The 17174-nt window shown below is 35.5% G+C and overlaps 2 protein-coding genes across 4 annotated transcripts in view; one reads left to right on the top strand and one right to left on the bottom strand.

Moving 5' to 3' along the window:
* Positions 1-5630, top strand: part of slc12a4 (solute carrier family 12 member 4) — a 22351-nt gene extending 16721 nt beyond the window's left edge. Inside the window, exons 15-24 of the mRNA XM_083550840.1 lie at positions 45-164; positions 275-379; positions 815-983; positions 1088-1283; positions 1652-1821; positions 2127-2258; positions 2413-2520; positions 2869-3056; positions 3304-3437; positions 4508-5630. Of these exons, the coding sequence (XP_083406966.1) occupies positions 45-164; positions 275-379; positions 815-983; positions 1088-1283; positions 1652-1821; positions 2127-2258; positions 2413-2520; positions 2869-3056; positions 3304-3437; positions 4508-4599 (1414 nt within the window). The 3' untranslated portion in view covers positions 4600-5630. The remainder of the gene's footprint in view (positions 1-44; positions 165-274; positions 380-814; positions 984-1087; positions 1284-1651; positions 1822-2126; positions 2259-2412; positions 2521-2868; positions 3057-3303; positions 3438-4507) is intronic.
* Positions 5470-17174, bottom strand: dpep2 (dipeptidase 2). Of its 3 annotated transcripts, XR_014535154.1 has the most exons (12): positions 17071-17174; positions 14018-14153; positions 13204-13330; positions 10236-10365; positions 9700-9841; positions 9312-9381; positions 9024-9200; positions 8686-8770; positions 7851-7926; positions 7592-7727; positions 6278-7140; positions 5470-6230 (listed from the first exon to the last, which is right to left on the bottom strand). XR_014535154.1 is itself a non-coding variant. In XM_083550928.1 (11 exons), the coding sequence occupies exons 2-11, from the start codon at positions 14128-14130 to the stop codon at positions 6922-6924; spliced, it is 1275 nt and encodes a 424-aa protein (XP_083407054.1). In that variant the 5' UTR covers positions 14131-14153; positions 17071-17174; the 3' UTR covers positions 5470-6921. The 3 variants fall into 3 exon arrangements, 1 of the variants encoding a protein (XP_083407054.1); XM_083550928.1 differs by having other exon boundaries at positions 5470-7140; XR_014535155.1 differs by lacking the exons at positions 13204-13330; positions 14018-14153; positions 17071-17174 and adding an exon at positions 12593-13197.

Below are 17174 nucleotides of genomic sequence, written 5' to 3'. Positions count from 1 at the left end.
AAAAAAAAAACATGAATCCAGTGCCTTATCTGTCTATTTCCCAGGGCCCTGTCTTTCCTAGGCATGAGTATGTGTCTGGCTCTAATGTTCATCTCATCCTGGTATTATGCCATGGTAGCCATGTGCATTGCTGGCATGATCTACAAATACATTGAATACCAAGGGTGAGTGGTGGCTTAAACAGTTAATTCACTGAATCAGCTGGAGATGCACTAAGGAATACACTCATACACTATGTACACTTTTTCACAATTTATCTGTGCCTGTATCTCAGAGCGGAAAAGGAATGGGGAGATGGAATCCGGGGTCTGTCTCTTAGTGCCGCACGATATTCTCTGCTTCGTTTGGAAGCTGGACCTCCTCACACCAAAAACTGGAGGTTTGATCTTTTATAATCTCCAACAAATGTGTGAACAGTATCTTATAATCTATATCTTGCTTGATTTTCAATCTATTTTTCACAAACCACATTGTGACCTTGGATGTTGCAATGGATTTTAAGCATGAGAATTTTAAGCTCTTATAAGAAAATGTTTTTACAGTCCCAATCACCAAAGGTACACAGACTAGCTTTACCTCTTCTGGCTGGCATGCATATTGCAGCACAAATAACCATCTAGTGATTGGGGAGGATCTAAAAACATTTTGACACACACACTCACTTCCTGCTTTGACTATTGGTTTCAGTTGCAAAATCACTACATGTGTGTGTTAACTAACAATTTTATCTATTCTTGAAAACATTTCTGATTAAGATGTCTAAATAACATAACATTGCACTGAATTGACAGGTTTGTTCTAACCATGTTTACAGGCCACAGTTGCTTGTGCTGCTGAAGCTCGATGAAGATTTGCATGTCAAATATCCCAGAATGCTTACCTTTGCTTCACAACTAAAAGCAGGAAAGGGCCTGACCATTGTCGGATCAGTAATCCAGGGGAACTTTCTTGACACCTATGGGGAAGCTCAGGCCTCAGAACAGGTAATGATACGAGTCAGTGAATTTCTATTTCCTTTTTAAAATGAAAGCCTGTTAACATGACCTGGTGATTTATAATCACAAAAAAATTGCTGTGTCTATTTTAGGCCATTAAAAACATGATGGAAATTGAGAGGGTAAAGGGATTCTGCCAAGTTGTAGTGGCCTCAAAGGTGCGTGAAGGAGTTGCCCATCTTATTCAGTCATGTGGCTTGGGTGGGATGAAGCACAACACAGTGGTTATGGGTTGGCCTTATGGCTGGAGACAAAGTGAGGATCCTCGAGCATGGAAAACTTTCATTAGTAAGTCCATTCATTTCTTAGCTTCCTTCAAAAAATATGCAAAACTTTGACAAATTTAAAACGTGACGCATACCATGTTTTGCATTTGGATAAAATTATTTATCATTTATATTTTAATTATATATTTATACTTTTATTTATGCATTTTTTTTATTATTTATATATATTTTATTATTAAAATGACAGTGTGGTGGCAGTGATGTGTAGAATAGGTCTTTGATATGAAAGGATAGCTGATTACTGAAACAGCTTTTATATACATAATAAAGTCAAATGATATTGTTTGTCCTATGAAGTAAATGTATCATTTATGGCATTTTCTGGACAAATATCTTACTGTTATTTGTTTTGTTTTTCACCTTTAACAGATACAGTTCGTTGTACCACTGCTGCCCACCTGGCTCTGATGGTACCAAAAAATGTGCCGTTCTATCCCAGCAACCATGAGCGCTTCACTGACGGACACATTGACGTGTGGTGGATAGTCCATGATGGAGGAATGCTCATGCTGCTACCCTTCCTTCTCAAACAGCACAAGGTTCAAATTTGGCCTTGTAAAACTATACACAAACATTGAATACAACTTTGGGTTTAATTAATTAATAAATTATGAACTAGTGAAAATGTTTGATCATATTTATTTGTCATTCAAAATTCAGTTTAAAACTTTAATTAAAAGTTTATCCCCAGTCTTTTTGTTCATTGTAATGCTCTATTTTGTTGTAAACAAGAATTAATTTTATGTTTTGTGGCACACCATAATTTGTGTCCTCAATTAAAAAAAACTGTTTTCTACAATTACAACCAATTCCTAATGTATCTTGTGATCTTTTTGCTGTTTAGGTATGGCGCAAGTGTAAGATGCGCATTTTCACTGTGGCTCAGTTGGATGATAACAGTATTCAGATGAAGAAAGATCTGGCAACCTTCCTATACCAGCTCCGATTAGAAGCAGAGGTGGAGGTGGTGGAAATGGTAAAAAACAAACATCTACAACTAATTAATTTTTTCAAACCTGTCTAAAATTATACAATTTAAATTTAGCTGTTTGCTTTGCCTTTTACTTGAAAGTATATATGTCCCTGGAAGTATTCCATAATCATGTTGGAATTCTGTTAATTATTTGTAGCATGATAGTGACATCTCTGCATACACCTATGAGAGGACACTAATGATGGAGCAGAGATCACAGATGCTGAGGCAGATGAGACTGTCCACAGCTGAGATTAACAGAGAGGTGTGTGTATAGTGCTTTTTTAGTGCCAAATTATTATGTGCGTTATACAGTATTGTTTAGCAATGTGTCAAAGTAATGCGTAAAACCACAAAAGAACATGTTGTTTCTTACCAAATAATCAATGATTAGGCAGTGTGATGTGGCCTGACATGAACTGGATGTAGCCTGACATAAAAGAAAAGTGTTTATTGTAACTTGTTATGCAATTAAGAAACCACAAAAACCTGGAAAAACTTCTCAAACTATTAATGACTACACATTTTTGTAACTGTAACATTGCACTGAACTAAAATAACTAAAATCGGAAGTATTGGTATTAGTATTGATATATTGATTTGTTCCTAATAGGCTCAGATAGTTAAGGACAGGCACTCACTGGTACGAATGGGCAGTTTGTACTCTGATGAAGAGGAGGAATCTTTAGATATAGTACCCGAGAAAATTCAGATGACATGGACCAAAGATAAATTGGACTCGGAGAGACGAAACCGCAACAACGCTCCAGAGAACTTCAGAGAACTCATTAGTCTTAAACCGTGAGTGCTTTAAACACAATAGTGCTTTTATTTGTTTTCAATTTGCTTTACAATTCTTGTTGGAAACAGCACACAATACGTATAAAAAAAAAATGGAGCCTGTTTATAAATTGTATAACAATAAAACTGCATTCATATAAGATACAATATTAAGATAGTTTAGCACCAAGAAAGTTTATTTTATTTATTCTTTATTCTTTTTTACTCGATTTCTCTCTTGCTTTATCCATATTTGCCTATGGAACAGAGATCAGTCTAATGTGAGACGAATGCACACAGCAGTAAAGCTAAATGAAGTCATCGTGAACAAGTCTCATGAAGCCCGGCTGGTGCTGCTCAACATGCCTGGGCCTCCTCGTAATCCTGATGGTGATGAGAACTGTATCCTTGAGAGACACTGCAGTACACTGACTCAACTGTACTGACTGAATGCTCTAGCAACTATAAGGACTAGATCTGAATTTAAGTGCAATCAGTATACCACCTTACAAAAATTGTAAGATGTAGCACCTCTGAAGCTCTAGCTCTTTAGCTAGATCTAGCTCTTTAGCTAGCTACCACATTAGTTGTTTGCCCTCACAGTGGGTTTGAATGAAGGAACAGAAATAAGTGCTAACTCAGGTAATAGCTATCCAACAAATTTGTCCTTAATGGCTATTTAATGAAGATTTATCTCAAATATGTATCATACTTACTGTATATGCTGTTCACTAAGGAAACTAAGGAAGCAGGAAAGCCAGCAACAGATTTAGCACTGTATTAGCCACCTTTAAGGTGTCATTTGACATTAAGGACATAATAAAGCTAAAGAATCTCAAGTAAAGATGTTACTTTGAGGGGAAAAAAGTGATACAGGGTAGTCCTGAATATGGATTATAATATTCAGAGTTGAACTTTATATTGCCTATAATAGGCACCTGTCTTATCACATCCATATGTGTTTCTGCACACCCCAGTCCAGATTAGACACACCTTGGTATTATGAAAGTCTTCACTCTTCTGGGAAATCTTTCCAATAGATGTTGGTATGGATGCTAATATAGAGAATTGGAAGATAGAGATGGCAGATGAGGATGTCTTGGGTTCAGTCAGTTTTCCAGTTTGAGATCTTCCAGACCAACCTTGGATAACCATGTCTTCATGGTTCTTCATTCCTGCACAATGGCAATGCCATGCTTGGACTCTGAGTTTCATGGCGTGATGTTTCACAATCTTATAATCTTATGCATATTTCAGTTTAAAGACACCATAGAGCTAAGAATGCCTAGCAGGATGAGCTTTTTATCCACTGTTACATGTGTACAGTATGTCCATGTTAGTGTAGGGGATTAAACCCCCTTTATTTATCTTATTATATAACAATGCATTTAATAGTTTTAATAGTTTCTTACGGACAGCAATATCAGACTTTTGCTTTTTTCCACTTTTTTCCCCTAACTCAACCATTTGAGATATGGAGTTCCTGGAGGTGTTAACAGAAGGTCTTGAGAGAGTGCTGCTTGTTAGGGGTGGAGGTCGTGAAGTTATCACTATCTATTCATAACTCATAACCACATTGCCAGATTTGCCCTTGCAAAGCAAATCAGGGCAGGATACGTATTATTTAAATATGAATTTTGATATACAGTATCAATAGTATTTAATGCAGAAAAAGTAAGATACATTTATTTCCCATATGCAGAATTTTAGTTGCAATCTGTTGTATATGAATGCACACATATGGCACTCATTCTGTGGTTAAAGCCTTACAAGTATTTAACACACACACACACACACACACACACACACACACACACACACACACACACACACACACACTAAATGCATTAAGCATTAGCAGACATAGCACATGGGACTGAACAAAAGCTGCACTAAAGTATATTTCCGCTGTTCAGATTTAGTTCTCAGCTAGCTTATCTGATTCTAATAAGAAAGCAAAACACCATCAACAACCATTTGTGGTTTCAAAAATGTGGGCAAGAATTCACAGTGAACAGAAAGTTAGATCAGTCTGCACAGAGAAAAAAAATTATGCATTCACAGAAATCTGCTGTTCTTTTGAAATCTGCAAACAAGTAATGCTATTTAACATTAAGCTATTTCAGTACAGCTACAGATGCATTAGTGCATGTGTTTCTGTAAGATTTTTTTTTATGAAGAGCTTTAGTCCAAACACAAATTTTACTTAGAGTTGTTGGAAAAGTTGTTTTTGTTTTATTTATTTCCTAATTTATGGGCCTTTACTCCCATTGGCTTGAAAGCAACAAGTTGTAGATAATGGTCAAAGAAAGAACATTGAATTTATTCATGATTTTGGAGGAAAACATAAAATGATTTTATAACTTATGACTTTTTATACTGGACTTTTGAACAATTTTTTTTTAAATATATGATGTTAAACTTTGTAAATGAAAAAAGGACATATTTTTACTTTTAATTAAGGCATCAGTACAACTCACAGTGACAGCTGTAATTATTACACATTGATATTTATGTGACCACAATACATGCAAATGAATCTGTAAAACTGAAAATGATCAGAGTGGAAAAAAATAAATAAAAAACTCAAATCAACATGTGCAAATGCATGATTTGCTTGTTCACATTCATGGCATTTGGCAGATGCCCTTATCCAAATTGACTTAAAAAACTGCTTTGAATCTCTCTTAATAAATTTATTTTGATACTGGTTTATAGTCCACATAATAAGATATCTATCCATCTAACAACTCTGTATTTAGACATACAGTAAGTACTCTTATTTAAAGGCATAGCCTTTAAAGACAAGAAACAAAACAAACTGGAAAAAAAAGACTTGAAATATAGCAAAGTTTGAATAGCATAAAACTTGATTTCTTAAAACTATATAAATTAAAAATATGTTTCTATAAATGATAAGCATTGAAAAAGGAATAAACATTAGTGTAAAAAATAATATTAAAAAAAAAAATTTACACACACACACACAGACCTACCAGGCCACCACCTGCCTAATATTGTTGTTGTCCCCCTTTTGCTGCCAAAACAGTCCTGACCCATTGAGCATTAACACCATTACCTTCTTACAGTAGCTCATCTGTTGGATTGGACCACCAGGACCCGCCTTCTCTCTCCACATACATCAATGAACCATGGCTGCCCATGACCCTGTTGCCAGTTCACCACTATTCCTTTCTTGGACCACTTTTGATAGATACTGACCACTGCAGACTGGAAACAACCCACAAGAGCTGCAGTTGAGGAGGTGCTCTGACCCAGTCGTCTAGACATCACAATTTGGCCCATGTCAAACTCACTCAAATCCTTACGCTTGCCCATTTTTCCTGCTTCTAACATATTAACTTTGAGGACAAAATGTTCACTAGCTGCCAAATATATCCCACCAATAAACAGGTGTTATGACAAGAGATAATCAGTGTTATTCACTCACCTGTCATAATGTTATGCCTGGTCAGTGTAATATATATATATATATATATACATACCCCATAAACTTCATAAACTGTTGTTTACTAGGGATAGTCCAAAAAAATATCTTCATAATCCAGAGTATGTCAAATCCCATACATTAGGTAACAGACAAGTAATGAGATATGGTAGAGACAGAACCAAAATACAAATACACAATGTATAAGAAAAGCACGGAGAAAACTCTAAACAAACTATTACAGTATTTATTGCACTTGGAATCATGCCACATGCTAAGGAGGAGAATTTGTAAATGCATGAAATAGCAGAGTATAAACAAGGCCTCTAATTCTTAAATGCTTTAAATCTATGTCTTAAATGTTGTACTCAAACAAGCTATGCCCTTTACACAAAGAAGGCATTCAGACTTTTTTTTTTATAAATGATTGTACTAGCATCAATTATAATATATTGGTTTACATAGCAGCATAAAATGGACAAAAAGAACAGTCCAGAACAGAGCATCAGATCTTAAACAAATGTATGCTCGCATCCCGGTTGACTTGACCATTTCGGGGATTTTCGGATGTCTCAACACCAAACGGCAATCGTTTTGGGCCTCTGCAACAAGGATCAACACCTCACTGGGAAGAGTGTTGTGCAGTTCATCACGTATCTGTACAGCAACACAAAAAAAGACAGAAAAAGCAGCAGTTTTTAGACATGCAATCCTTTGCAAACACATGCTACAATAAAGGTTATTCCCACATTCTTGGATTGCAATAAAATAAAACCGTAGAAACAAACAGATAGCAACAATTTTTTGTGTAGGAAATACAGGATTATAAGATTAAAGGCTTCTACACAAAATCTGCTTAGATCACATGGTTTGCTTATAGCAACTGCTTTGAAATGTTACTGCCTCAAAAGTAGCTTTGCTTTATATACATAAGAGCCTTTTGCTATGAACTTAAAACTTTGCCTAATTCCTGCTGGAGAGTCAGATTTAATGAAAAACGTCAATATATATGCATACATATACCTGATTTATCTCATCTATAAGCTAGCGGGCTTAGTAGATTTGAGCAGATATAGGTTTGAGGGTTTTAATTATGGCTGGCTCTCACCTTTTCCACTTTCTTGAACACTCTGAGGAAGTTGAGCCTCAGTACACCTGCCAGTTCTTCCTCACTCCATTTCCTACTCCACAGTTCTCCAATCAGAGCAGGGTATTTAGACACATCCTCCAGAAACTGAGGAAAACTATAAGCACACACACAAAGCCAGATGTTTGTTATTCATGAAAGTCTGGAACAAAGTAAGTCAGTGTCTTAGAATTTAAACACATTGGAAATGTGAAAGCAGGAAAGATCTCTTACCACTTACCTACTTACCCCATCATAGTCACCACCGATTCCAATGTGTTCGGCTCCTATCACATGCTTCAGATGGTCAAAATGGTCTGAAGGGTGCATATTTACAATTAAAATGTATGTAGAGAGGAATATAAAACAATATGATGCAAACAGATGGTCTTTATTCTGTAGATTTATTTTGAACAATATTTAGAATTTTTCAAAGACTGCGGTGTAATAAATAATATGGTCAAAACATTATAAAGTGATCTTGAACCCTAAAGCTTCTTCATTGTTTGAGATGTTCTAAGCTCAGGTCATTTTGAAAGATTACATTTCTGACCATTCAAACTCCTGGATCCAGTAGATTAGACTGAACACCGATGTGCTGGAAGGATTCATGTTGCAAATATTTTTTTGACAATAGTCCTGAAGCTGTCTTGTAGCGATCAGCTCCAAAACAGCTTCAACCTTAAAATCATCCTTCAACATATGTTGTCCATGGAGAAAAAGATAGATTTAGTAGATTTTTGTTTCATCTCACTACAACACACCATTCTAATTGTAGTTCCATTATTGCTTCAGGTGCTGCATTACAATAATGGCTGAGGTAATGAAGCTGTATTGTGTGGACCTTTTTTTTTTTTATAACTGTGCTTAATGATAGTTATTAATTCTTATATATTTTATACTTGTTTGCTTGTTTTTGTAGGTTAACCATTGGTTTCTTTTGTGTTGAATGTGTTACATGTGTGGAACTTAATATTTATTTCACAAAAGACCATTATATGTTTTATTTTATAATTTTCCTGATGAATAGTGGTTTGTATTTATTTTATATTCTTTATTAAAAGTGCTGAACTCACCAGCTACATGAGAGACATTTGCATGAGCACCACAAGCTATAAAATCACTGAAGAAGTTCACCATAATGAGCCCTCCATTTGCTTTCTAGTGTAGAAGTGAGAAATGTGGAAAAAGATTGAACTAATTATAATGATTCTAGTAACAGGTCTATTAATACAAATACATAACCGAAGATGCATAACAAACAAAGTCTCCAGAAAAACAATTTGGAAGTGCTCCTGTTTACATCCTATAGCTTTTTGATTATTTCCTCCAATTCAGTCAGAAAGCTATAAAAGACCCTAAATCTAATTTACTCTCACTTCTGGCACATGAGAACAAGGCAGCTTGGATTTACCAGCATGAAAAGCAAGTCATCAGGCACATTGCGTGGGTTGTTACAGATGGTGTAGGCTGAGGAGTGGCTGAAGATGACCGGAGCTTTGGAAAGTTGCAGCACGGCTTTTGTTGTAGCCCAGGAAGTATGAGACAGATCAATCAACATTCCCAGCCGGTTCATCTCATGTACCACTGCCTGAAGTATTGAGCAGGAGGCATCCACAAAATAATGTATTATTATTATCATTATTATTATTATTATTATTATTACATACATTTCTGGTAATTGCAAATGTTGTTTTATAACCTTGCCAAAATCTGTCAAGGAATTGTCGTATCTCTTGTAGTAAGAGTAATGTTGGGAAGAGCTTTCTGCCCTGTAGAAAAACAATGGATGAAACATATTTGCTCACACAAACACACACTACCCAAAACCAACCTGTGAGATGCTATCTAAACAAAGCATTATTCTCCAAACAACAAAAACATTTACATGTGACTGTGTGTTATACTGATTATATTAGACATCGCAGTATTGCTAGGACTTAAAAAAACATTTATTTAAATGGTGTCCACATTGGGACTTCATTGCACATTCATAAACACTGCATCATTCATTCTTCTGTGCCTGAGAAATGCTACAATAGTCCATGAACATTATAGTAAAAAATGTGATTGATTATCAATGTGCTTACCAAGGTGTGTTGCAGGTGTGCGTGAGAGACAAAGATCTCACTCCTAACTGGTAGAACATGCGTAAAGCTGCTAGACTGCTATCAATTGCATGGCCTCCTTCTATACTGATTAAACAAGCTATCTTCTTTGTGGCATTCATTTCTTCAAAACACACACAAATGCAAGTTATGAGTGCAAACTTTCTTTCTTCTCATTTACATATGTTTAAAAAAAGTCTATCTATGTGTATACTACTGTGTCTGTCCTTAGTGGATACAAAAAAATAAGAAATTAATGTGAATGCTTCCTTCATGTCAAAAATACCAGCCAAAGCATGACATGCAAATGTGCAATCTAAATGTACGCTAACTTTTCTATGTAATTAGGAAATGGGGCTCTTAACTTCCTGGTTACTGAATATATGACATAATACAACATGATATTTGATAAGTTGTTATAATATATTGATATAAAATATTGATATAAAGATATTTACATTAATAGTAAAGTGAAAGGCATTAGTTTTCTTTGGTTTTCATAGACACTGAGGTCATACCTGTAGAAGTGGTCACCAACTCCAGCTCCGGGTATTCAGTGCACATACGTCGTATCACATCAACCTGCTCCAATGCCAGTCTAACGGCATCTTTGTCCTGAGCTGTACATAAAACATACGCGGCAAACATCTGATAGAAGAAAAGTTAGTCACACTTTTAGAATGATAAAATATCTATATCAAATTTCTTATTGTTTTTAAAAATAAAGTGACTTTTGAAATATAATAACGTGTGGACCTGCAGGTGTTGTGTTGTGTAATGTGTAATTTTAGATTGTGTACATGGAGATCTAAATCTACTCTGATCAGCAAACATGCGGAAGCATTTGTTTATGCAAAGTGCATGTTAGTGTAATTTCTGGGAAATGTTAGGCCATCATGCTGCAAACCCAGGACTCGAGACCTGTACTGCTCATGCTTAGAAGGATTTTAAATAAAATTGTAAAAGAACACATAGGTGCCCAAAGATACATTCAACGTCACAAAATATTTCATATTAATTTATAATATTTAAGAAAAATGTACTTTTCCAGTCAAAAATCCTTCCAGTGTATTGAAACGTTTGCTACCAAAAAAAGACTCAAACTCTCAACCCAATTGAAATGAAAACAGCTTGTAAACAAATCGTGTGTACATGGTCCATAGATGCCTACATCGACTTTTTCACTTTTTCATGTTTTCCAGTTTGCCTCAGTACCTCATTGAATCATTTTAAATAAGCATTGGCCCAGAGAGGATGGCAGTGTTTCTCGATCATAATCATGCATGCATTCTTTTTTGAATGATTTAACCAGCGTTTGTGGATGATGTCAAACTGTGTTCACAGAACGGCTGAAACGATTCCTCGAGTAACTCGAGTAATTAAAATACAAAAATGCATCAAGGCAAGTTATTTCCCTCGATGATTCGTTTAGTCCATGTAACTACACACTGTGTTTCCCCACAGACGCCCCAAATTACTTTAGCCCCACAACTAAACTCTGGGGTGCTCTGGACAGGTGTAAACACAGAATATGCTGCAGAATGAAAAATAGAGGAACAGGGAGAAAACAACTGGGGTGAGAAGGAGATTCAGGTCAAAGAAAACAAAAGAAAGTTTTTAAAGTTTGGGCTCATTTTAAACTTTTTCTTTCATCTCATTTTAAACTAAAACATAAAAAAAAAAAAAACACTGTACAGTTAGTTTTACCGTTTTGAAATTAATTTTTATGTTTTAATTTATGATTATTTTATTTATTTTGTATTTGCAATTAAAGTTAAAATACACTTAAAATAGTTTTCACAGATATTCTTAAAATGGCACATTTCCTCAGTTTAAACATTTGCCATTTTTTTCTATTTTCTGTAGAAAGAACTCTAGAGCAGGGCTGCAACTAAAGATTAAACTGATAATCGATGAATTTTATTTTTTTTCTTCTTTCGAGTAATTGTAAAAGTATATATATATATATATATATATATATATATATATATATATATATATATATATATATATATATATGTATGTTTTGCTATATAAAACCATATTTCAGGGTATTTATGTATAAGAGTGTACAAAAAATGCAAAAGCCACATATTGAGTTTAATCTTTAGTTAGTTGACATTTTATAAAGCTTATAGTGGCTGCTTGTTGAGGAGTGCATGGGGGATTTCTCCTTGAATCGAATTCACTCATGCTGGGTTGTTTCTTTCTGTAAAAACAAAAAAAATACAGCATTGAAGTATGAAAGGTTGAGCAATGTACGTCAACATTTGTTTTTAATGATAATTGCTGATGACAACTTTGTTAAAAAAATCTAAATGAAATATAATATAACATTGTTTTATATCACACATTTTGTTCAATTGTGAAGATATAAGCATCTAAAATATATAATTAATTAATTTTTTTATAATAATTCAATAATTATATGCATAAATTAAATATACAAACATTGAAAACAAGCATTTGAACATATAATAAAGACGCAGTAAATTATGTTTTAAAACAGATAGATAACTGTTGTAGCAGACAAATGCTATAAAAAGAGAATGGAACAGAGAAATGCAGCAAGCTAACAGACTTAATTTAAAAAAAGGAGAAAATATGCATTGGTGTATAAATGCATAAGCATTCGCAGAAAACCAGAACATTGACTAAAATGTTATAGTTTACTGCTGCTCTTATTTGCTGCTTTTAGATTTAGTGTTGGTTTGCACCACTTGAGCGAACTGATTGGGCAACCTGATGCTCGCGAATCACGGCAAAACAGATCTAGTGCGACTGTCCTGAAGTTAGCCAACAAACAGTTTACACAATAGCACTTCATTAAACGATAACATTTTCATATGATAAGGATTATACAGTTTTTGCTTACCATGCTGATGACGACCTTCATCCGTATCTTGATCTTGGAAGGCACACTTTTTCCTGCTGCAGGTTGACCCTGTACTTTCCGCCATTTTGAGAGCAGCTGTGTTATCCTGCCGTCACGCTAACTCATAACTTGTGTAGCCCAACTAATCGATAATGACATTAGTTGACAACAAATTTCGTTATCGATTATTATCGAGTAGTTGTTGCAGCCCCACTCTAGAGATTTGCAAATCATTGCATTCTGTTTTTATTTACATTTGACAGTGTCCCAACTTTTTTGGAATTGGGGTTGTAAGTTATCTGTCGATGTCTAGTGAGCCATCAACCTTTCCAGTACTCTAACTCATCTACATCATCTACTGATTCATGAACTAGAGAGCTACATAGATCTCTGAGATGCACCCAAAGTTTTGGATGTAGCTTTTTGTTGTTCTGTGTGCTACATCAATGCCTCCTCTATGACTTCTTGACACAAATGTATCTTTTTGCTGTACGTAATCAATAATAAACCTCGAAAGGAACCGCTGCCACCATTCTGGTCATATTAAACTTTCAATAGATGAACAACACAGTAGAATATTTTCAAGAGGAACAGCATAAAACAGACACTACCTGTCCTCCAACCTGTGCAGCTTTGAGTCGGGTAATATCCGTAGCAGTTTCTGGGTTGTTGTACAAATTAAACTGGCTGAGTTTGTTATTCTTGAGCATGCGGATGTGCAAAGGGAGGTCATTGTGTCTGTAAGCAGGAAGGAAAGAAATTCTGAATTTAAAGTAAAGAATGCTACACTTTCATAATTTCATTCCTAACAGCATGTTTTTTCCAGCTAGTGTTCCCTTCTGTATTTCTCATTTCTGAGCAACTTCTTGCAATACATATGTGCAACACAACTCCTCCTTAGAGGAAAGCATATTGTGTTTAAAGAGATTTCCTGGATTTATTTGATTCAGTTTTGTACATATACTGTATATAAAAAATATTCTTGTTACTAGCAGAGTAGAAAGAAAACAGAAACCCAGCAAAATATCAACAGCAAATGACAAAATTACACTTTAAGGAGACTAAAAATGCTGAGCCAGTTTGCCCAAAATGTTCCTCAACTACTGTTACAATTGTATAAACTGTAGTTCAAAATTAGCAACAAAAGGTTTTCTACATCTTGTGGATTTTAATTGAGCAGTAATTCATTAATGCTTAACATTCCAATACAGTATATGAATTTTCATAAGCAACAGTGGCATTAAAAATAATAAATACACAAATGAATTAATGAAAAAATAATGTGGCTTCTTGATTTTCTTGTTTACGCTTTCTAATTTTGGAAGACATTTTGGAAGAAAAACATTTCCAAGACTGGAGTAAATAAACTGATTTATGCTGCCTGTGAATTGTCTAAAGTGAGAGAAAGGAGCAGGTCATCATTACCCATCTATCAGTCTGTATTTAGACATCAGCTCCAAAGTGTTGTGGGTCAAACTGGAATCAGACTGCACTCCAAACAGTAGGAGACATACACCCAGTGCTTTTAGAGCTAACATGGTCTGGTTCTCATTAACAGCTACTGTATAAGCACAAAACAGATTATGAAAAACATAATTACATGGTGTGCACTTCAAATAAAATTGCACATTATGTATTAACTTTTACACAGATCTGGAACAAATAAATAGTATTACTACACAAGTTAATATTAAAATGTAATAAAAAAAAATAGTAATGGGTGATAGAACCTTCAGTATTTTATTTTTATTTTTAGTTTCTTACCTTTTTTAAAACCCTGCCATTAGGGTTTACAAGCCAGTGCACCGTTAGTGCCGGTCTCAAGCCCCGTAAAAATGGTGAGGGAAGAGCGTCCATGCAAATGTGTATTACAAACCTGAATTACATACTGGATCAGTCGAGGACCTGGTTACCAACAACCGACACAGGAATTTTTAGCCAACAGGGTACCAGTGGAAATTGGGCTACTTTTGGCCGAAGGAGGAGAACCAGAAGGGGAAGACCTGTTAAATGTTGCCACTATGACTGGTAAAGTTAGAGCGGTAGCTGATATGATGGAGCAGAGAAAGGTAGATATATTGTGTGTTCAGGAGACCAAGTGGAAAGGGATTAAGGCCAAGGACATCAAAGAGGGGGAGGTTAAAATGTTCTATCTTGGTGTGGATCTAAAGAGAATTGGTGTAGGTGTAATTCTGAAGGAAGAGTACAGCAAGAGTGTGTGAAGAGTGAATGGGTGATGATAACATATTTCAAACAGCAAAACTCTCAACAGAGTAGGCTGATTTATCTTACAATGTAATCTAGCCTGCCAGTGTAAATGTATTCATAGATATAGACTCAAAGCACATTTGTATGTCATACAAGGGCGTCGCTAAATGGCACAAATGTAAATATAAATGTAAATATGAATGTAAAAGATAAATGTCATCATTGCCTATGCTCCATTGCCGATGCTGTCTAGCTACATTATCCCCTGTTATCACCTTACAGTCATAACAGGGGATAGTGTAGCTAGACAGCATCGGCAATGGAGCATAGGCAATGATGACATTTATCTTTCACATTCATATTTACATTTATATTTACATTTGCGCCATTTACGCAGAAAGTGGACAGGATTGAGGTTGAGAACATCCTGGAGAGGTGGAGGTATGTGCTGAAGGCAGTAGGAGTAAAACAGAGTGCATGTGTGTGAATGAGAGGGAGGGCAGTGGACTGGTGCGGTTGCAGGGAGAAAAGGTTGAGAAGGTGGAGGAGTTCGGGTACCTGGGGTCAACAGTGCAAAGTAATGGAGAGTGTGTTAGAGAAGTGAAGAAAAGAGTGCAGGCAGGGTGGAGTAGGTGGAGAAGAGTGATATCAGGAGTGATTTGTGATAGAAGGGTATCTGCAGAATGAAAGGGAAAGTTTCTAGAACTGTGGTGAGACCTGCGATGTTGTATGGATTAGACACAGTGGCATTGAGTAAAAGACAGGAGGTGGAGCTGGAGGTAGCAGAGCTGAAGATGTTGAGGTTTTCGTTGGGAGTGACGAGGATGGACAGCATTAGAAACAAGTTTATTAGAGGGACAGTGCATGTATTACGTTTTGAAGACAAGGTGAGGGAGGCGAGATTGAGATGGTTTAAACATGTGCAGAGAAGGGACATGGTATATATCGGTAGGAGAAGGTTGCTGAGGATGGAGCCACCAGGAAGGAGGAAAAGAGGAAAAGAGGTATATAGATGTGGTGAGGAAAGACATGGAGGTAGACAGTTTGAAAGAGTCAGATGTAGAGGACAGGGTACTATGGAAAATGGGATAACGGGAGCAGCGGAAAGAAGAAGAAGAAGTTTCTTACCTTTTTCTTATCAAATAGTGTACTTTTTACATTACTAAATATATAAAAATGAAACGGTTCATACACTGTCATGTTCATAATTTTCAACATCTTTCATGAATTGCACAAACCAAGCATTCTATACATAAGGCCCAACAAAGCTTCTTATTTTCGGCCCAGCAAATATGTTTACAATCATCTTGTGAGCTATAAGTAAACAATATTTCCATTAGGGGGCAAAATAAAGCATTAGCTCAGAGCCAAACCAAATTATGCAAATGTTATGAAATTCCTTGTTAGCAAGAAAAAAAAAAAAAAAAAAAGCTTTACTTAAACTTTAATCAGATTTACTGGAGCTATATAAAATAGTGATTCATTTGGTCAGATTTGTTAAGTTTAAATGAAACCCAACAAGGCAGGCCATTAGATTTCGATTGGTAAGTGCAAATTGAAATCCCAAGCGTGACCGGTCCAGTTCTGATACTCACTTTCGCTGCTTTCGATAGAGGACAGGGGTCAGCATGAGCACTCTGACCACCAGGCAGCTACATTACAGGACATGACCTTGTTGCTGGTAAACCTGTTGTCTTTTTTGGACCACTTTTGTTATGTACTAAACATGACATACTGGCAAACCCCATACTGGATTGTCTACCCCATCATCATTTGTTAAAGGGTCTCAGAGCTTTATGTTTCTCATGTACCTAACCATTTGATAGAAAGTCAGATATCCATTTCCTTTTTTTCCTTTCTATAACTGTGGATCAATTTTGGTTTATACTGCATTAGGAATAAGTAAATGAACAATGTAATCTGATTGAAACTGAAAAACTGTATTTGAGTTAAATTACCGTTTTAAATATATATAAAAAAAACATAGTAAATTGTTTATTTAGCAAAGGTGTTCAATCACAGTTAAAGAAGATAGTTTGTGTAATGTATCTAATATCACCATCTACACAATGTAGTCTACATAATCTAACAAGTTTAGGCATAATCTTATTGATGAATAAAACGGTTTAACTGAAACCGAATTACCTTTTTGTAGCAATTAAAATTCAATCCAGTTATTTAATTATAATCAGTTACAAAATACATACATCACCAAAATATAACAATAGTTTTAATCGTTTTTTTTTTTTTTTTTTTCTGAAAGTACTCACCGCGTTAGCGCTGCACGTTGCGGATCCTTGTGTCGCCAACCAAATGTGCGGTTCTGTGGCTCTAATTACCGCTGCAGCTTTTAAGGAAAAGTTCAAATAGAGCC

Source organism: Silurus aristotelis (assembly GCF_946808225.1).
Source record: "Silurus aristotelis genome assembly, chromosome: 9".
NCBI classification, from domain to species: Eukaryota; Metazoa; Chordata; class Actinopteri; order Siluriformes; family Siluridae; genus Silurus; species Silurus aristotelis.
Note: the sequence above shows the minus strand (reverse complement) of the source record. Positions and strands in the feature narration are given on the sequence as shown.